The 19,403-nt window shown below is 37.6% G+C and overlaps 1 protein-coding gene across 2 annotated transcripts in view; it reads right to left on the minus strand.

The window, feature by feature from the left end:
- The window catches only part of POU6F2 (POU class 6 homeobox 2), a 307,632-nt gene that overhangs the window by 1,427 nt on the left and 286,802 nt on the right, over positions 1–19,403 (minus strand). For both annotated transcript variants that reach the window (XM_058034322.1, XM_058034331.1), the window contains exons 8-9: positions 11,036–11,204; positions 2,481–2,649 (exon numbers count right to left, since the gene is read on the minus strand). In XM_058034322.1, coding sequence (XP_057890305.1) covers positions 2,481–2,649; positions 11,036–11,204 — 338 coding nt within the window. The remainder of the gene's footprint in view (positions 1–2,480; positions 2,650–11,035; positions 11,205–19,403) is intronic.

Genomic DNA, 19,403 nt, shown 5'->3' on the forward strand with positions numbered 1-19,403 from the left:
TTGCCATCAAAAGTCTTTTGCCAAACCAGATTTTACAAGTATTATAAAACATCTGGAAAAGCAGCCACACAAAGCTTTAATCCTTTCAAAAACATGCAGAAGAGCAGAGTTCATGTTTCAAGTCCTGTAACTATTTGTTTCTTTCATTTACTGAATTTATCCTCTTTTGCTATTAAAAAAGTCTTAACCCAATTTCTTTGGTGCCATCCATTTGTATTTTCCCACTTTGCTCTGTCCGCTCTGCACGTTGAGGTATTTAATGCTGCAGAAAGGCAACAATTACTGGATGTCGCTGCTGTGCTCTCCAGCCCAGGTGGTGCTGAAGCACCACCACCACCACTCACCACAGAGTGCTCTGGACATTAGAGCAACTGAATCAATCCCTTTATGCCAAGAAACTTGATGGCTGGAGCTGGACATTTTTAATGTCTCCATTCAGCACATGGAGGCAGCAAAAAAACATTCCAGCATGAAACAAAGCACTTCTCACAAACAAATAATAAGACAAAGAATAATTTCAGATAATGGTAGTCCAAAGACTTTGTAACTGGTGCCTGACATCTTAATGTGGTATTGACTGCAAGGTGTCATTCCTTGGTGTCTGGTGATATTTCAAGCTGAAGACTATATTTTAGAATGTATTGTCTTAAATTAAAGGAAATAGTGCTATTTGCAAGCAGGACATATCAAGGTGGCATATTGCTCTTATGACCTGCATAGGCCACCAGAAGATTCTACTTTTGTCTTCGAGTTGGTTGTTCAAACTTGTTGCCTTATTGCCCCTTCCACTGACCTGGAGTTCATACTGAAAGTCCTTTGTTACAACTGAAAAAAAATTGAAATCTACTATTTCTGAGGAACACATGGTGCTACTGAAGCAGCTTAACGAAAAATGCACAGTCATAGCGTATAATTACACCCCAAAATGGTGTCCATCTGAGGTGGGCAAAAGAAATTAAAAAATGTCTGTAACCTTGCAAGTATTTGGGACAAGCTCTTGCACCCAATCTCAAGTTCTGAGCAACTTGCTCCTCCAAGGAGCCCTCTGTAAAAGGTCTCACCATCCCTAGTGCTTTCTCAAAGTGTCAGGTAGATGGAGAAAATGAGAAGACAGTAAACTAGGCAAAAGTAAAGGAAACAGCAATGTGTTCCTTCAAAGTATACCATGATAAACAGCAACTTAAAACTACAAAAAATTTCCAGTTGCTAAAACTCCACCAATTTTAGGCATTCTTTACCAACTGACCACAAAGAAAAAAAAAAAAAAAAGAAAACAACAAAATAAAACCAAAATTAATCCTTAGCAATAGGGAGCAATAGCATTCATATCATTGGCATTGTTTGTTAGTGCTGTTACTGCAGGACATGTTTGGTATAACGACATACAAGTCTTGAAACAAATTTCCCAGCAGTAGTATCCTTGTATGGACTGAATAAAGGTTATTTTCAACAGGGAGGTATCTTATAAGAAAAAACAGTAGGGGAGACCATAGAAGTGAGAGGATCCTATGGAGCTTTTTGTATTTAACAACAATCAATGGGTTTTATGGAAAATCATTGAGCAAAATGTGAGCTGCAAGCACACTACCCCATACTGATGTTATTTATAACCTTAGTCTTTAACTGCAGGAAAAGTACACTTCCATTCTATGGGGAATACATTAAAAGTATAAAGAGCAGATAAAAAGACAGAGCATTTCATGGATCACCAAGAACAAAATCCACTTAAAGGAGCTTAGAGTTGGTTTCTTGGCTTTCACTGATGGAGGACTATAAGGCATTGCCCAAGAGGAAAAAGATGTTACCTAAGTGTGTTTGTTACCTCATGCATAAACATAGGATTACTGCAATAGACATACATGCATATAAGGTGTTTGCTTCTACTCTAACTCTGTCAAGCCTGTATTATTATTTCTTATGATTAGGACAAATTTCTGCTTTGCATACATGGGTTTGTCTTAGTTTTTTTTCAGTAAATATTTAGGTGGTAAAAGATGAATAGCTGCTGGTTTGCAAGATAGCAGGAAAGCTATTTTTTCCCCTTCTGTGTTGCCTAGGTAAATCATCATTAACATCCTCTATGTGAAGTGCTAACCACAGTAATACAGGTTTAACTTAGCAGGGATGCAGCCATGAAATATTTGTTCAGTAACCCTATCTGTAGAAAATGGCACAGTATGAAGAGGGTCAGCTGGTGCTTATCGAGCATCAGCAGGATCTCCAGCTCATCTATGGAATTAAGTCTCTATGCCAGGAACGTTGTTTCTCACTTGTTTGGAAAATGAGGGAAAAAAAGAGACCAAAAATCACTCTAAATATACACAGTAAGAACAATTTATATGTCAGATAACAACATTTAAATATCAGGTTAAATAATACACTCTAACGTTATGAGACTCAAACACAAGCATGCTCCTCACAATAAGCTGGATCATTATTAAGGACAAAGAAAGAAGAGGAGCTATGATGTAACTTGTTACCTGCAGATGGCAGACTGGCTATAGGCTGGGCCTTCGGTGGCGCTCAGGGCTTGGCCAACTTGAGTCTGTGTCAGGCCAAGGGAAAGGCGCCGGATTTTAAAAGCTTTGGCAAATTCTCTTATTTCTTCCAGATTTACCCCATCCACTTCTCCAGTGGCTGTCTGAGGATCTGTTGAGATATTTTTTAATCATGTCAGTTCTTTGCATCACATATCAGTGGGACAGGCTTACAGCCATTTTCATTGCCAAAACTTTCAAGTTCAATTTTTTAAATACTGACACATTTTTCTCCTTTCCCAAAGAGAAACAGACTTGCCTTGTCAGGTGTGTTCAGACTGCTAAGATGCTGACTGGGCTGCAGTTGTCTGCAGGTGGAAGACTTCCAAAGATATGTCTTTGCTGAACTCCTGAAAAGGCCCAGATCACCTTTGAGGGAGAGTATGCATGGATTCCTTGCTACCGTTTATGCCTTGCAAAGTCTTCTCTGGACAGAGGAGTCACCTTCCCTGTTTTCCCTTTTCATCACATAGTGCGATGGCTGGTGTTAATAAATATAGTTCCAGTCTGTGGGGAGGGCTATATATACTATGAGCTGCTTGGATTTTTAACTTGAAATCAAGTCTTTGTACTTTATCTAAAGTGAATGCCAAATAAGAAGATTCACAACTATTTCTTCCCTTTTACACAATACCCAACCTAAACTGCCGCATGAATGTCCAAAATAACCCAGCAAGTGAACAAGCCTAAAATAATTCTGCCTTGAAAACCTCCCTAATTTATTAATTGTCTTTTAAAATATGCCCTTCTGAGAAGCAGCCTTTCAAGCTTTTTTTTCTGTCTCCCATCAGGTCGATAATCAAGGAGCAGTAACACTGGTTTTGGATGGTAATGCTGCACAGTTTTTTCACTTTTACATTAGCCCCTCAGAAGATAATGCTTATGATGCTGTGAGAATAAATATGTCCTTCCTTTCTATAGCAGTTTACTGACACAGAAGCCTTTGTCCCTGAAAGGGCACATAATAAAGCATGTCTACCACAGAAAAGCTCCTTTGGAGCTGGATAACTCGGTCAATTTAGGACTTATCAAGGGAAATGACACAACAGCTGGAGAATGGAACTTCCACCCCCCACCCCCTCCCAAGCTACTGATCCCTAACTAAATGAAAGTGTTTGCCAAGTCAGAGACAGCATGGGACTGGGATGGTAGAAGATTTCAAAGTGTTGTGCAATCCTGCATGTAGTGAAGCCATTCTCCCAGTGAGACATCTCTATTGTTCTTCACCTCATTCCTCAGACTCTGAGGTGAAAAGTTTGCAGTACAATAACCCCTCAATTTCTGTAAATGCAAGCAGTTGTCCAAGGACAGTGCTGGACTACATTACCATTCTGAACCTTTTATGAGAATGGCTCCTGCTAGTATGGCTCTATTGAGGGCTTATCAGCATTGCAGTAGCAAAGCTTTTATTTTCAGGGGTTTATAAACCTGGTGTAAAATTTCCTAGTGATGGAAAAATCCTATGAAAAAATCATTTTGTCCAGTAATAGACAGAGGGAAAAGGGTTTTCTGGCATATAAATTTACTCTGTTGCTTGAGTGTAAGAAGCACAAATGGCAAAAATATTTTTTAAATTCTATGCAACCAGGGACCACATGAACTATGCATACAGATAAACATGCACATAGGCGGAGCCTTGTTTCAATGATACTCCACACTCAGAATCATCTCTGCTGTTCTCACTGCTGTACTGGTGGTCACCTGCACACCCATGCACTCAGTCAGTACAAAGCTAGGGTGCATATTGTTTGATTTAGGAGTAAATGCTGTGACAGTGGCCACTGAAGTTTTTATAAAGTAATTGCCTGCAGAAGCATGGAATTTTCCTGCTTACACCATATTGTCTATCTAGCATATCAGTTCTGAATTTCAGAGACACAGAATGGAGCTGCAGACTTATATGACTTTATGCCTCTGTACTAAATATCATAAATGATACTGGCCTCAAAAACTCCCCTGAGCAAAGTACACTAAAATAGTGACTTTCCTCACCTCTTTCCTTCTGTTAATTTAAGGCCTCTGACTAAGGCTGTTAGGAATGTAACAAAGGACAATTCAGGTGTTGCCAGAGAACTTCCAAAGTAGCAAACTATGGCACCTGTAATCCTCCCCAACTCCTGTTAGGAATAAAAAGGGAAGTGAGAAAACGAATTGTAGAGAAATTATAGAGAAATTCTGCCAAGTTCTGCTGGATCTAGAATGATCTGGCATTGTTGCAACAGTGAGCATCATGGAAAGACTGTTCCTGCCTGCGGCACTTGGATGAGGGTAATATTAGGCTGAGCTCTCCTTGAGATGAGAAAAAATCTGTGATGCCCTTCAGTAATATGGGAGTAGAATATAGTATACAGTGGAATATCTGTAGAGAAAAAAGGCTTCATTCTTTCATTGCATCTTTGGCAACAGGAAAGTACTAACAGATGGACTGAAACACTGAAATGTTTTATCTTGAACTCTAGGGAAAATAGCATTTGTGTGAAATTGGAACCACTTCTACTTTGGGCATGATTCAAAGCCCTTTGAAATCCATGAATCTTGTCATCTGTCACCTCTCTAAAACACAAATAGTGCTAGGGAGACCATTCCATTGGCACCACCATTTTTCTGTTTTACACTGTTGCATTTAACTGTCATCAACACAGTCTCAGACTGTGTGGTCTAAATATGCATGTTCATAAACATATTCAAGGAGATTATGGACTTTGTTTTAACATGTTCTGAGCTTTCAAAACAGTTGAACATATAGCACCCTTCACATTTTAGGAAGAGTAGCTTATTGAAGAGAGTAAATAAACTGGCTCTTTTCCAATTATGTGGATATCCCAGGGAAGGCTGCCCAGTGACAACAGGTAAATAGAGAATGCCAAACCCATTGAGTGTTTGGGATCTACGGTAATGGATTTCAAGACTCCCATGTTTACACTATTGCCTGAGAAAACAGTGGCTGCCTATGAAACTACTGGGTGCTGGAGAAAGGTCACAGGGTTGTCTTGGACCATTTCAGAGGATATGGGTGCATATAACAAAAAGGAAGACAGCTAAAATTCCAGCAGCCATCCTGGTGGACGGGGAAGACAGATGAGCAGTATGGAAGAAATTAAATTCACAGGCTCTCCTGCATAGAAATCTGTTTTTTCCTGCTGAAGGGAATACTTCTCCCACCTTTGACTTCTTCTGAAAATCCTGCATGAGTTCGTTGTTGAGGGAAAATATGCTGTGATTTTAATAGTTTGGGGAAAGAGCTGCTACAGAGAAATCAGTGCACCCTTAAGGAGAAACCAAATTTCTGTTGCACAGAGTTCTGCCATGGGAGGGATTACGGGGGGATGATTTCCCCAGTCAGAGAGGAGGAGAAATAGGTTGCTGAGGAGGTCCAATGGAAAGTAAATTGGATAAGAAAGGCAGGACAAAGCATTGGTAATGGAAAATAGAGTGGAGCTCAGGGGAAAAAAAAAGAACAATAATTTGTTTATGGGAGGCATTTTAATTTCACAGTAACAGATGACAGTAAAATGAATTTGGGAGGAAGAAAGGAACTTCATGGAAACACAAGTCTCAGAGCACAAGGGGAAACCAGTGATTTCCACAAAGAGAACATATGGTGGAAAAGTTAAAGAAATGAGCAGAGGGATGCATTTCAGAAGAGGAAAATGAAATGGAAAAAGGGAGGAATAAAGATGTAGAATTGAATGAAGAGAAAATAAAGAAGACAAAAGAGAATACAAATAGGATTAGACAACACAAAGAAATCATACAGAAGGGACAGGAAGAGTAGAGATAAATCTTGCAATCCTTGCTTAGACAGATCTTATTTTAAAATATTTTTTATTTGGAAATAACTGTTATGCTTTGTCTCCAAAATAATTATCACTTGTTGCCGGTGAGGGATGAAGGGGTGATGATGAGAGAAAATGGAAAAGCTATAAAGAAGACAACAACATAAAGGGAAAAAAAGGGACAAGAAATAAAAAAAGAAAGAGAAATTAAAAACAAAAAGTAAGGAAACTTCTTTGAAATTAAGGAACGTTAAAGAAAAAAAAAAGCAAAATCATACAGAAAATATTACTAGAATGAAAAGTAAAAGTAAAGTAAAAGTAATAAACCCAAGGAACATGGAACACTACAGTTAATAGAGTTCTTATGAATTTCTCCTTGTACTTTAATAATTTCTCTTATGTGAAGCAACGTCTTGTGAAAGAGTTACTCTCTTTGCAGTCAGTGTGCAGAAGCTTGCTCCAAATAATTATTTGCTGAAGTTTGGACGCTGTATGCAATTTGATTAACTGAACAAGTGGCTAAATGTGACTAGTTTTACATGAACTTTGCTATATTTAGCAATTATTTCTGGAATACAGCAAATCTCTGCCAAGGTACTCAGCTCCAGGACCTCTGCCAGAGGTCTGGACTACAGTTTCATAAGGAATTAGGAAAAGAGAGCAATATTCCTACCTCAGGAGGAATAAAGAAATCAAAGTTAGATTCAGGTGGCCACAAGTTTTTTCTTGCTGCCCTCATGACTTCTCTCAGAAACAGCAACCCATTGCCTGTCTCATCCCACTAAAAGACTTTAAATAGACTTTCAGACACTGCATTTCAATTGTAGGCCCTTCATACAAAGCTTTGCAGCCAGTGTGGGAGCTGGGAGTTTAAGAAGGCCACAGGCATGACAGAGAGGTGCTCCTGCCCTTCAGTGATCTGCATCTGGAAAGTGGACAGATTCTGTAAAGAAGCGAAACAAGGATGACTTTCTATCTACATTCTCATGTACAGCCATGGTTTTGTGTAAATGGCTTTTCAGTCACATGAAACAATTTTCAAACTCATGAAGGTCATTTAATACTATTTGTCCAAACAGTATCTATCACTGGTTTATCACTGTGAAAGAAAAGCTATAAAGGATCCCATCTGATTTTTCATGTTTCATTACACAGATGGTTTGATCTTTCCTTACTGAACTGACCATATTTTCCACTTTCTTGTAGGCTCTTTCCACATTAGACTAGAAGAGAGTAGGTAGCTCTCTTGTGCCTTGTAACACCATCCCTGATGTGGTGGCTCAAGCAGGCTTAGGCATGCAGTGCTAGCTCCAGTTTGTGGTGGTTACATGCTCTCAGGAGTATGCTGGACAGCCTTTAGGGATAATTGAGATGACTGGTTTGCTTCTGTCTGTGTAAGGTTACTTTGTAAATGGCAGAAGTGAGTTGATCTGCCCTTTATGCTATTCATTCTGTTAGTCTTGAACAGCAGAGACTGAATGAAGCTGGAAGCATAAACTCAAAACAACTCTGCAAGTTTTTTATTTATGTTAATGTGGAATTTTGTTCAGAAGATCCCTATCAATAACATTTTCTTTTGGAAAATTTGAGTTAACTTCCAAGTGCAACTCCTTCAACAATCAGTCAGATTGTATGAAAAGTTTCCCTGCCTGTAGCTCTTTTTGATAGACCACAGTAAAGACATGGAGACTGACTTGATGGTCTTCTTTGTGATCACTTTTCACTGTCTTCTGATGGCTGCTAGGGAGGGTGGGAGCGGCATCAGCAGGATTTGGACGCACAGGGGGCAAAAATTAACCTTTAGTCTAAAGAAAAAATTAAGATAGAAGAAAAAAAAAATTGACTTGAAGATTATTGAAGAGCAGGGATTAGAATTTGGACTGCAGGGAGGAAGGGCCTGACTGTGCTGAGTACCACTCACTGTGATAGAGGAAAAGAAAAAATGAAAAAGAGGTGGCACTAGTGATAAAACAATATAAAGGAGGACAGAAACTACCTAATAAAAAGGTTGGTAAAAGGGTGCAGATACAGTCTGGAGACAGTGACTGAGTGGGAAATGAAAGGGAAGAGAAGTTGGGTAATGATGGACTGTGAGGAAAGGACTGCAGGGAGAAAACTAGAAGAACAATAGCATGGAGGCAAAGGGAGAGTAGGTTGTGTGGAGAACAGTGTAAAGAATTAATGGGACAGAACAAGACAAGTAGTGGATGGAGTCAAGCCTGAGAAGATCAAGTAAAATTCTATGTTCATTAATGTATCTCCCAGTTGTGCCCAAATTGATATTCCCGTGCCTCGTACTCTACTCTCAGCCAAATCCATAAGCACAACATGCTTATTTCAGAGCTGAACCAACAAGATGATAACAGAACAATCAGCTTTTCCATCCATTCAACACATCTCCTATTTCCAACTATGAACATAAAGATTATGTCACCATATGACTGATTTATGTTACTATTCTGCTTTTGAAACAACCTTGAAATTTATCCATGCAAAAAAAATGAAGCAAAAAGAATATCCTTAGAGCTGCACAAATTAACACTCAGAAGTTACAAAGTGCTGGAGTTACAGCAGCCCACAACACAATGTACCGTAGTCTTTGAGCCCCGGATTATCAGTTCTTTTTCATGTGCCTCGTTCAGTGCACAGGATGAACTGTCTTTCATTACAGATGAACTGATTGATGTATTGCCTTTTTACTTGTTCAGTGTGTGGCCCCAGACCTCTATTAAAGCTCTTCACTAAAGACATCTCCTCTTGAGCTCTTCTGGTTTCTTTAAAATCTTAATTTATTTTCTTGTGTTTCTACAAGGTGAGGGTCTTCCCCTTCTCATTCACAGAGAAGTGGACAGATATTGAGAGAAGAAGCAGTTTTGGGTACCCAGTCTAGGTCAAGTAGGAAATGATTTTTTAGACTGTCTGTAAATGGTTCTTGATACAGTTCCACTATGAGAGTGCACTTAAAATTGCAACTATGAATACCGGGTTCTTCTGTAAATTAAAGTCCAGAGTCTCAAGCTGAATATTGAGGGAGCACTTGTGAAAAATCTCTTTTAAGTGATTTGCCTGCCTTGCACTGGAATTGCACAGCAGACAGAAGGCTTCAGCTCCTCAGTCCTCTATTGCCTCAGGCAAGACCATCCTTCACTCCTCTATAGCTTCCTACCTCAAATGTTATGCAAAATGAGGAACAGATTAGTGAATCCGGTAAACCCTGGGACAACAGCCCACCTGTTGTGTTAGTAATTCTGATACATCCCTAGGACAATTCCACTGGGAATGCACTGAAAGATGGATGAGGAAAAAAAAAGATGATTGCATGATTTTAATCACAACAATATGTTGTTATAATTAAATACACGTTCTAAGAGGAATTGCATACAGTTGAACAAGCAGCTATGTTTCAAGTATTTTCTAACTTTGGATGGATTTATCCTGTAATCTTAAGAGGGCTTCTTCCATGTTGCATTTATTTTAAATAAGAATGTCCAAAAGAGGAGCTATTCTAGACTAGTTATTGAAAAATAACTCTGCACCAGCTATTTTACTCAATTTGCCCACATGGACTAGAGGTAAATTTATTGTATTTGTAATGTAAAACCTCTTTGTCTTCCTTCTACAAGCATGTCTATGTGAGAAAATTTACTGGTGACAATGCACCCATAGCATTATAATTATATCTGTATCTATATGCAGATATTTTCATTCCAGAACAAAAGTATTCCCACTGGGAGTTACATCAGCATAATTTTACCACTATAGCTCTACTAGTAATTTCTCCATGCAAATTACCTCTGAAATAATCCAACCAAGATTTTTTCACATCTTCCCTTGCATAACAGTTTCTCCAAGCCCTTCATAAGCTTGTATCAGTCACATATTTTTCACTACCAATATGGCATAAGCTACAGTGTTTGATTACTTAGAATATCTACATGGAGTATCATAAAACAAGGTCATACAAATCAATTGGATTTTTGCAGATGTGCAAAAACTGTTAGTGCTTCTTATGTGTACTGTCAACCTGTGGTTTTTGCTATGTAAAGACCAAATTAATGCTGATAAGGTAATAGCAAAGACTCTCAACTGTACAATCTGGAAGAAAGTGCTGTTCAGGTCAGCTGTTCTAATTCTAACACTGGAACTAAGTTATTTCACTGCAGTGTGCTTCTCCCTTCTCCCCAGTGTGTTCCAGTTCATTCTTGTTTAAGTGTTGAGAGCTTTTTCTGGCAAGAAAATCTCTCACTCTGGATTTGTGCAGTATTAGGGTTTGTAAAATGGTTTGCTATATCACCCAAGCAAAGAAACAAGCAGCTTAACCAAAAGTAGGAGTACCTGTGTGCCAACCAAATTCTGAGAAATGTATTTCATTATATTGACTGATTCAAAAACTTCTAATTTCAAAAAAACATAAACTACATTTCAGTTATAACAATTGTCCTCGTGAGTCAATTAATGGCTACTACCATTTTTATGACCATTTTCAACACTGATTAAATTTCTCAAGGCATGTTTACCTTAAGCCCCATCCATGATAACACTTAGTGACTCTCACTGGTGAGAGTCAGCTATTTTGCAATATACAATCTACTATATTCAAAAAAAAAAAAAACAAAAAAAACACCAAAACAAAACAAAAGGAAGGAAAGCAGATTGGAAAACTCAGGAGCAAGGAGAACAAACAGAAGGGAGAATTCAGGAGAGCCAGGGAGCAATACTTACTGCTGACTAACTGGCCAACACTCAAAGCTGAAGAGGAGGAAGATGAGGAGGAAGAAGAGGAAGCCTGACGCACTGGGCTTTGAGACATAGATGCTTGACTGTGAGCCAAATGCAGGAGATTGGATTGTGAAGCTGCTTGTCCCACTTGCGTCTGGGAAGGCTGATGGAGCTACAGATTAAAATGTAAAAATAGGTATTTAGAAAGTGAAGCAATAATAGGAAACTTGCAATGCACCATCTCACCCATCTACTTCTGGGGAACAAATCACATAGGAGCATTAAACACCATGGGCTTTATTCAAGTGACAATGTTGCAGGAGAAATCTGAGCTGCTTAGAATATTGTCCAATTGGAAGGTAAATGCTTTTTTTGTAATGGGTGATAAGAGACCCATGACATTACAGAAGGATTCTGATTTAATAAATACATATCCTTACCTGTTTTCTGACTCATGAAACCAAACTTTTATTCCCTACATGGATTCTCATAGAAATCAGGATTGTTTCACAGAGCTCCTTTCATATTGCAGGACCACGGCCAAGAAGAATGGGAATGGGGAAGAGGATATAAACTGAGCAAAAATCCCTTTCCTACAGGAATCAGTGATTTGTTTTATGACATCATAGCTGGCAAACAAACAAAAATCATGGGAACAGATAAATTGTCTTTGACTAAAACACACACAAAAATTTATGAGCTCTATCCACATCAAGACTGTATCCAGTATGACACATGTGAAAAGTCTAGTAAGTATGGTAGATGCAAATGATACATGAATTGACTTTCTAAATTTTTAAACAAATATTACAGGAGTGTAGTCTTTGTTTGTTTACTATGGTAATGGAAAGAACCATCAATCCATTCTGCCTATAATATGCTTTCATGTAGCATTGAAATCCAGGAACATTCTCTGGTACTGATTTTAACATAAAACTCTCAGAAAATTTGAAGGGCAGTCTCTCTACAAAATAAAGGCACACAATGGACTTTACAGTTTTGAATTGAATTCTAGTAGTCCAGTACAATCTTTTCAGAGCATAAGAATACCATAATACAGGTCTGATACACTCTAGTGACTGCTGCTTATTATACCTTTATTTTATGTTATTCTTGATATTGATCAAAAAAGATCATAAAAATATTCTAAAAAGGCTTCACTTCACTGCAGCTGTTATCTGCATTTTCTACAAGGGAAAAGATAAAGGCCTATGCTGCCTTGCTTGAAGTCAGTAATTAAAATCTATTTCTTGAATGCTAAGGAGTATGAGGTTTTCTTTTTTGATATCTAACTGAAAAATGACTTTAGAAAAGGAGCTACATTCATTAGTGACACTCAAATTATATGTATTATCCTCCCATCACACATAGAAATCTGTCTGATGCTAAGTAGACAACAAATTGTATAAAACTGTAGATAAAGGTATCTGTTCACATTCAAGATGACATTTTCTGTGGAATATATATGAACTATTTTAATGACAATATTCCTGTTAGGGTCTGTAAAGAATGGAAAAACTTCAATTTCTTTTTCTACCTTCCACATGGAATAATATAACGGAAAATGAAGGAAGAAACTTTGATTTAATCTTTAATAAATATTAAAGTAATATAATTAAGTATAATTATTTTATATTTGTAATTTATATAATTAAGTCTAATTATTTATCTGGCCAGTTTTAGTATATTCTGACTTCCTTGTGGATTAATAAAAAAGGCATTTTGTTATATGTAGGATTTTTTTTTCTCAAGTACATTAACAAAATATAACTGGAACTTTATCAAGGGGATAACAGTTGAGAAGTTGATTAAAAGGCTTCCAGTTTTCAGACTCATGCAAGGAGTGAGCATCTTAAAAACATTCTCTAACAGCTGGATTTTATCTACAGAGAATGCCCCACTTAGATAGCTCTTTTGTAATATCTTCTCTTAGGGAAACATACCACTCTAAGGGCTGGCCTCTTTTGAACACTGAAGCAGTGGACTGCCTGCCCATGCATTATATCCACATCAAATCCAGACTGCAGCTTTCAGAAACAGGCAGGTGTTTGGTGTCTGGGTCTGTTGTCTGAGGGAATCTCTGGCAAAACTAAAGATTTCAGAGCAGGCAAGCGAAGATAAGTACTGTATTTAGATGAGTTAGATGCTTTTACACTATGTGGAACAGTCTAAGAGATGTTAGCTTATCTGTGAGGATGCAAGAACAAATGCAGCAGCTATCTTTAAAGAGAAAGATCTGCAAAATTATAGGCCAGTCAACTAAATTTCAACCACAGTAAAGTACTGAAGAAAATAATCAAACAATTTGTAAGCACTTGCAAGAAAACAAGGTAGCGACAGACAACTTGGATTGCAGAAACAAACTGTGTCAAACCGATCTGATCTCCCTCTAAGACAGGGTAATTGGCCTTGTGGACCAGGAAAAAGCAGTAGGTGGTTTGACTTTACAAGTGTCTTGATACTCCCTCATGTGACATTCTTTATAATTTAAGGAATGAAGCATAGTTTAGGTGAAATTGCTGCAGAATGAATGCCAAAATATTTGGAAAGCAAAACTGAGGATGAAGTATCTGTGGAAAAAAATAGGCATGCATGGTGCTTCACAGAAGTCTGTCCTCATTCAACACTACTCAATATTTTCTTAATGACCTGGATGATGGAGCAGAGAACACCTTTACTAAATTTACATGCTGATGACATGCTGGGAGGAAATTTTGACAGGCTGGATTAAAAGATTAGGAATCAAAATATTTCTGTGCTTTGAACATACTGGCTGCAAACCTGTGGTGTTGCAAAAGTGAAGGAAAGGCAGTTCCCATACCAAGACATGTTAGGGGGAGTGATGTCTGCAGTGCATGTGAAATGCATCTTTTCTACTGAGCCCTGGAAAGACCTCTGCAGAGGAGGATGCCATGTCCACAGCTAGGTGCTAGACTGCATTACAATCTAGACCAACTAGAGTTCAATAATTAGAATGGCTAAAGGCCTGGGAGTTAACTTATGAAGGCTTATGAAGGCACCTGTAATGAACTGGTCATGTTTAATCTAAAGGAGGGAAGACCAAGTGGGATATGATGCCTGCTTTGAATATAGGCATAGCTAATGAAAAGAGGACATAATTATTCTTTATTCACTTTATAAAGGGGCCTAGTTATCTGGGAGGTTCCAATTAGATGTTGGGAAAAGCTATCTAACGTGGCAGTGAAACACTGGCATAGATTACTGGTGGAATCTGTGAGTTTTTATGACAGTAGTTAGGACCAAATTAACTAAAAACTGGAATAGTTACTCCAGGTTGGACTGGATAATCTCTTGAACCTTGATCTTCCACCCATATTTTTTTTTATTCTACACCATTTCCCATCGGTGTTTCTCAGGGAGAAAGCAAATCCAACATTTTCCAGCTATGTTACAACAGTTACTGAACAGCTCAACTACTGAGCACTTCCACGGTGAAACTGAAGCCTCCAGGAAGATCTAGAATGAGAGGGCACTCTGCATTTTTCAGCTCTGCATGAAAGGCATGCACAAAGTCAGAGTCACTATGTAGCATGTGCATAATATGATGGTTGAGTCTAGAAAGTGTTTGAGTCTCTGCACATGTTTTGTACTATGCATATATTTTTAAAGTATCTGGAATACCCATAAGCTTGGCAACTTTCTTGTTGGAGGTCCAGAAATATTTAAACAAATATAAGAAATTCACATAATTAGGCTGGGCATAAAGGAACATGGCTAGTGAAGTTTGGATTCACAGTAACCTTAAGTAAGGTAACAGCAATATATAAGGGATATTTGGAGGTTGGATTCTAACACACTGCTTGTGAGGGAGAAGTGAGCAATGGGGTTGAAGAGGCTGAAGAATCACCATAAGACCTGACCAAAGACTGAGGGAGGATTCCATTTTTAACTCCCTACATTATTTCCAGCATAGCCTCTGCTTTACAGCAGATGATGTTAAGCTGTAAATGTTCTGCTTAAAAAACAATGATTGTTATCTATGGCATGAAATTGCATTAAAATACTCTCTATTTTCATCCAGTATAATTTCCACTCCAGAAATAGCCTTAAGGAGAGACAACAATTAGATTATGAATTAGATTCTAGATGACAGAATCAATTTGTACTTGCAATAGCTGACTTTTCTCAATTTTGGACACGTATGTATGATATGAATTATATTTATGACTGTTGTGCGTTTTCCATCCAAAGACAGAAGGAGGCACAGAAATTACAGAAACAGTTGCTGTAAGTGCCTTTCTTGGTAAGTGGATATAGGAGATATGCCAGAGTGATGACTGTATGGAACTGTGATCTGTATCTGGCAGGAATATGTGTATGCACACTACAGCTAGTGGGATGAAGTGAATATGAGAAGGGAAAAGTGCATCATAATACTTTATATGAATAAACTGAAAATTGCGAAGGGCCTTATTTGTATTTCTTTTATACAAGCTTTACATATTGCTTTCAACAGTGAAGTTAGTATTGACTGATACATGCAGAGGTAAAGAGGTAAAGAATTAGTTAGGTCTGTAAGACTGAATTTTGTTCTTAAATTATGTAGGGCATCCCTATGCTTGGGATGGTTGACTAAGTAGAGGTGCCTAGACTGCCTAGGGAGCCTCCATCACTGAAGATTTTAAAGAACAAGCTAGACAAACATCTGTCAAGAATGATATAGGGACAACTGATCCTGCCTAGTGGGAGGAGACAAAATACATGGCCTCTTCAGGTCCTTTCCAGTGCTATTTTTCTATGATTCACGAAAAGGAAATCCAAGAAATAAGGAAACACAACAAATTAGAGAAGACATAGGTGAAATAGACAAGTATTAGGAGAAGGGCAGAAGAGATGAAACTAAAAGGAATGGTACAAAGAGCAAGAAATACATCTTAAGTAATCCCCTTTATGCTAAAGATTTTCAATTTTTTCTGATGGGAAATATGGACATTAACTCTTGTAAAGACTAAAGTCCATGGAAGGTTTGAAAAATAAGTATCTTGATATAAAAAAGACATCCCAAAACACTTCAAAATTGATGTGTGTGAATGATAATGCCTTATAGTAGTAGTAGTTTAAGTGTTTCATGCTTCTCTTTTCTTGCAAATGGAGTCCTCTGCTCTGTACACATTTCCTAAAATACATTTGATTTTGAGAAAGAGTAATGGTATGCTGAGGACACTGCATGGTTCAAGAGCTCAATGGCAGATGAAGTCTGTTTTTAAACAGACTGCATGAGCAGGCATGGACTTCAAAGGTGTTTCCTTAAATCTTCTAGCAATTGGAAAGAACAAGTTAATACACATATCCCCATCTTTCATGCCAAATCCCTTTCACAGTCAACTGTGCCAGAGTATGTTACAAATACTGTACCCCCTGACCCTAATTTAGGTTACTCAAATAAATTCAAGTAACTGTATATATGAAACTGAATATGAAAGATACTTGATACCGAAAAAACATCCTTTGTCCCAGTATAGTAGAATATAGTATAATACATATAGTATAAAAGGTGTTTTTACACACTGCTTAGACTGAGAGAATAGCTACATTTGGAAACTAATAAACAAAACATTCTTAAGTTCACACTGGCTGTGTACATACTCTGCCCAAAATGAAGACTCCTGTGGACATGACTGGGGGCAGGACTTTGACACTATCTGCTGAAGTTCTTTCAAAGCCTTTCTATTGAATCACAACTACTTTCAAAGCACACTGTAACTGAAAGTCTTTCAAACTGTAAAATGAGTTTGGGAATATAGCTGGACTTGTGTAGAGGATTTAATTTTATATGTAAATGAGGTGCATTAATAATTTTTTTACCCCTATCAGGAAGGACATAATGTCAATATAACAACAATATTATTGACAATACATTAATCAATAATTATAAATTACTTATCACTTAATAATGTTAATTAATAATGTAAATATTACAATAGTATTATAATAACTGTTTCAAATGTGCAAGTGCATAATTAGAAGGTAACCTTCCTTTTCCTACAGTGAACAGCACTGCATGCTTTCTGTGCCTCAGTTGCTTAGAATGACAGCTAATGTAGTCATTATTCCCAATGGTTTGGTGCAGTTATATGAACTGTTTTTGAGATATCCTTCTCCTACAGGTGCTGATGCCACAAAGAAAACTGGTCAGGAAAAGATGGAAGCTACAAGTCAATGTCATGCCATGGCATGGAAAGTCTGATGTAGTCCCTTGTAGTAGTAAGTAGTCTAGTAATCTTCACTTTCAAAATTCTAGCAATTTATCCATAGATGAAATAGAATTATGCAATGATGATGGTAAAGGAAAAGAGAAAGAAGAGAGAAAAATTGTCACCCTCATCACTGAAAGTCATATAAGAAGCAAAAGAAAAACAAAGTTGAATTGAGACAACACAGTTTAGTGACTATATTGAAACAGAGAGAAAAGAGTGCATTTCTCATAAAACAAGACAGCATCAAAGCTATAGGAGCATTGCAGAGAGGAAATGATTGAGAGCTGGTTAGATTTAAACGGGAGAGAATAACAAGGGATTGTATGGGGTTGTGATAACAGGGTGGTAGGGAGTTTGTGGCAGGTTGAGATGGCAGAAAGGGAACATCTAACGTGAAATTTGGCAAGCAGATGTACAAGAATCACCACAGACCAATCTGAGAGGCATCTATGTCTTTTCAACAGTTAATCTGGAGCATGATGGCCAATGACAACAAAGATGGGGAACTGAAAATGTAGGAAAATACTACCTACTAGCTCATTTTACTGTGTTAGAATTGGCAGAAGCCCAAAGCTGCTCGTGCTGTAAGACACGAAGAAGCACAAAAAATTCTGTCAGGCATTGTAGATACAAGACTGAGGACAATTGGGACTACAGTCCTGATTTAATGAATCTAGTATGTAGAAAGAAAGATCCAGGCAAAAGTGAGATGAGAAACCACTTTATGTGGTACACCAGAGAACAACAGAATGTCCAGAAGTTTCTTCTGTATGGGAAAGAAAATAGTTATGAAAACACCAATTATTAGGAAAGCTGTTTAGGAAATTCATAAACAAGAATGTATTTGAACCTGGAATGTATTTGAGCTGGATTTTTCTCAGTCAGTTTTGCTCACCGTAGAATTATTTGAAAATCCTCAAATAGCTACCCTAGCCCTCTCTCATGACAATGGTAACAATGGATACGTTAAGATACCTATTAGAGATCCAACCTATCCAAAAATGTTTCTATTTTTATTTTGGTATCTTGAGTTTTCCACTGGACATGCATATGTCTCCTTGTCTATGTCTATGCAGGAAATCCAGTTAACTAGCTTACACCAGATACCTAACTCCTTATGACTAAGTTAAGCAAGGTGCACACTTTCCTAAATTTTATAAGACGGCAGTTCATGGTTCAAGTTCAGCTGTGCTGGTGCTAAGGTTTTGTTGTTAACGAGATAAAAGAACACCTTGAAACAAATTTCTAAAATCTGATAACGAAGGACAATGCAAACAAATTTTTAGAACAAATTCATCTTTTCTCATAAACAATGCATCCTTGGCCATGCAACCTATATTTTGACAAAATTCCTCTTGAGAAGCATGGAGGAAGTGGAGAAATTAAACTTACAAGATAGTCTTCTATTATGGGACACAAAGAGCTTATAAAGCAAGAAACATAAAATTAGAGAATTTTATTATTTCTTTTTCAAGAAAGAAGACTACAAGTAGGAAACAATGGATTTACACCAAATTTTTGAAATATTTTAGCATCCAGCAAGGAGATATGGTGAATAATGGTAAAGTAGCATCTGCAGGAAGAACACATGAATTTCTTCAGTTAGTACAGAATACCATGAAAAACTTACAAATCCTGTTTGGACCATGCCAGAGGAGCATATTGACAGGTAGTGGATCAGTGCAAAGTGATTCTCATCAAAAGGAACCATTTTAGTGATACACATGAAAATAATCAGGGAAGAAAAGATATATAATGATGGATACATCTGCTTATTAAGTAAAACTTTTCCATGAACAGAGATAGAAAAAAGCAGGATGTTAGGCTGTATTGAGATAACAAAAGAAAATAATGCTGAAAACAACATCATGTTATGTAAAACGGGGAAGCATCCTCCCTGTGACCATGGCATTCAGTTCTGATAAAAAAATCTTGAAGAGTGTGGAAATAGCTAAGCAAAAATTATTAAAGGCAAAAAAGCCCTTGTTTATGAACAGAGCTAAAAAGGGTACTGAACAAAACAGGAGTGCAAACAACTGCCTGCTTTAGAAAGCCTTTGCAATTTCTAGGAGAATTCTTGGTGCTCCTTAGATTAGCAAAATGTGGGAAAATAGTAAAATATCTGAAGTTTTACCTACTTGGTGTAATTTGAA

Source organism: Melospiza georgiana, chromosome 1 (genome assembly GCF_028018845.1).
Source record: "Melospiza georgiana isolate bMelGeo1 chromosome 1, bMelGeo1.pri, whole genome shotgun sequence".
Classification (NCBI taxonomy): domain Eukaryota; kingdom Metazoa; phylum Chordata; class Aves; order Passeriformes; family Passerellidae; genus Melospiza; species Melospiza georgiana.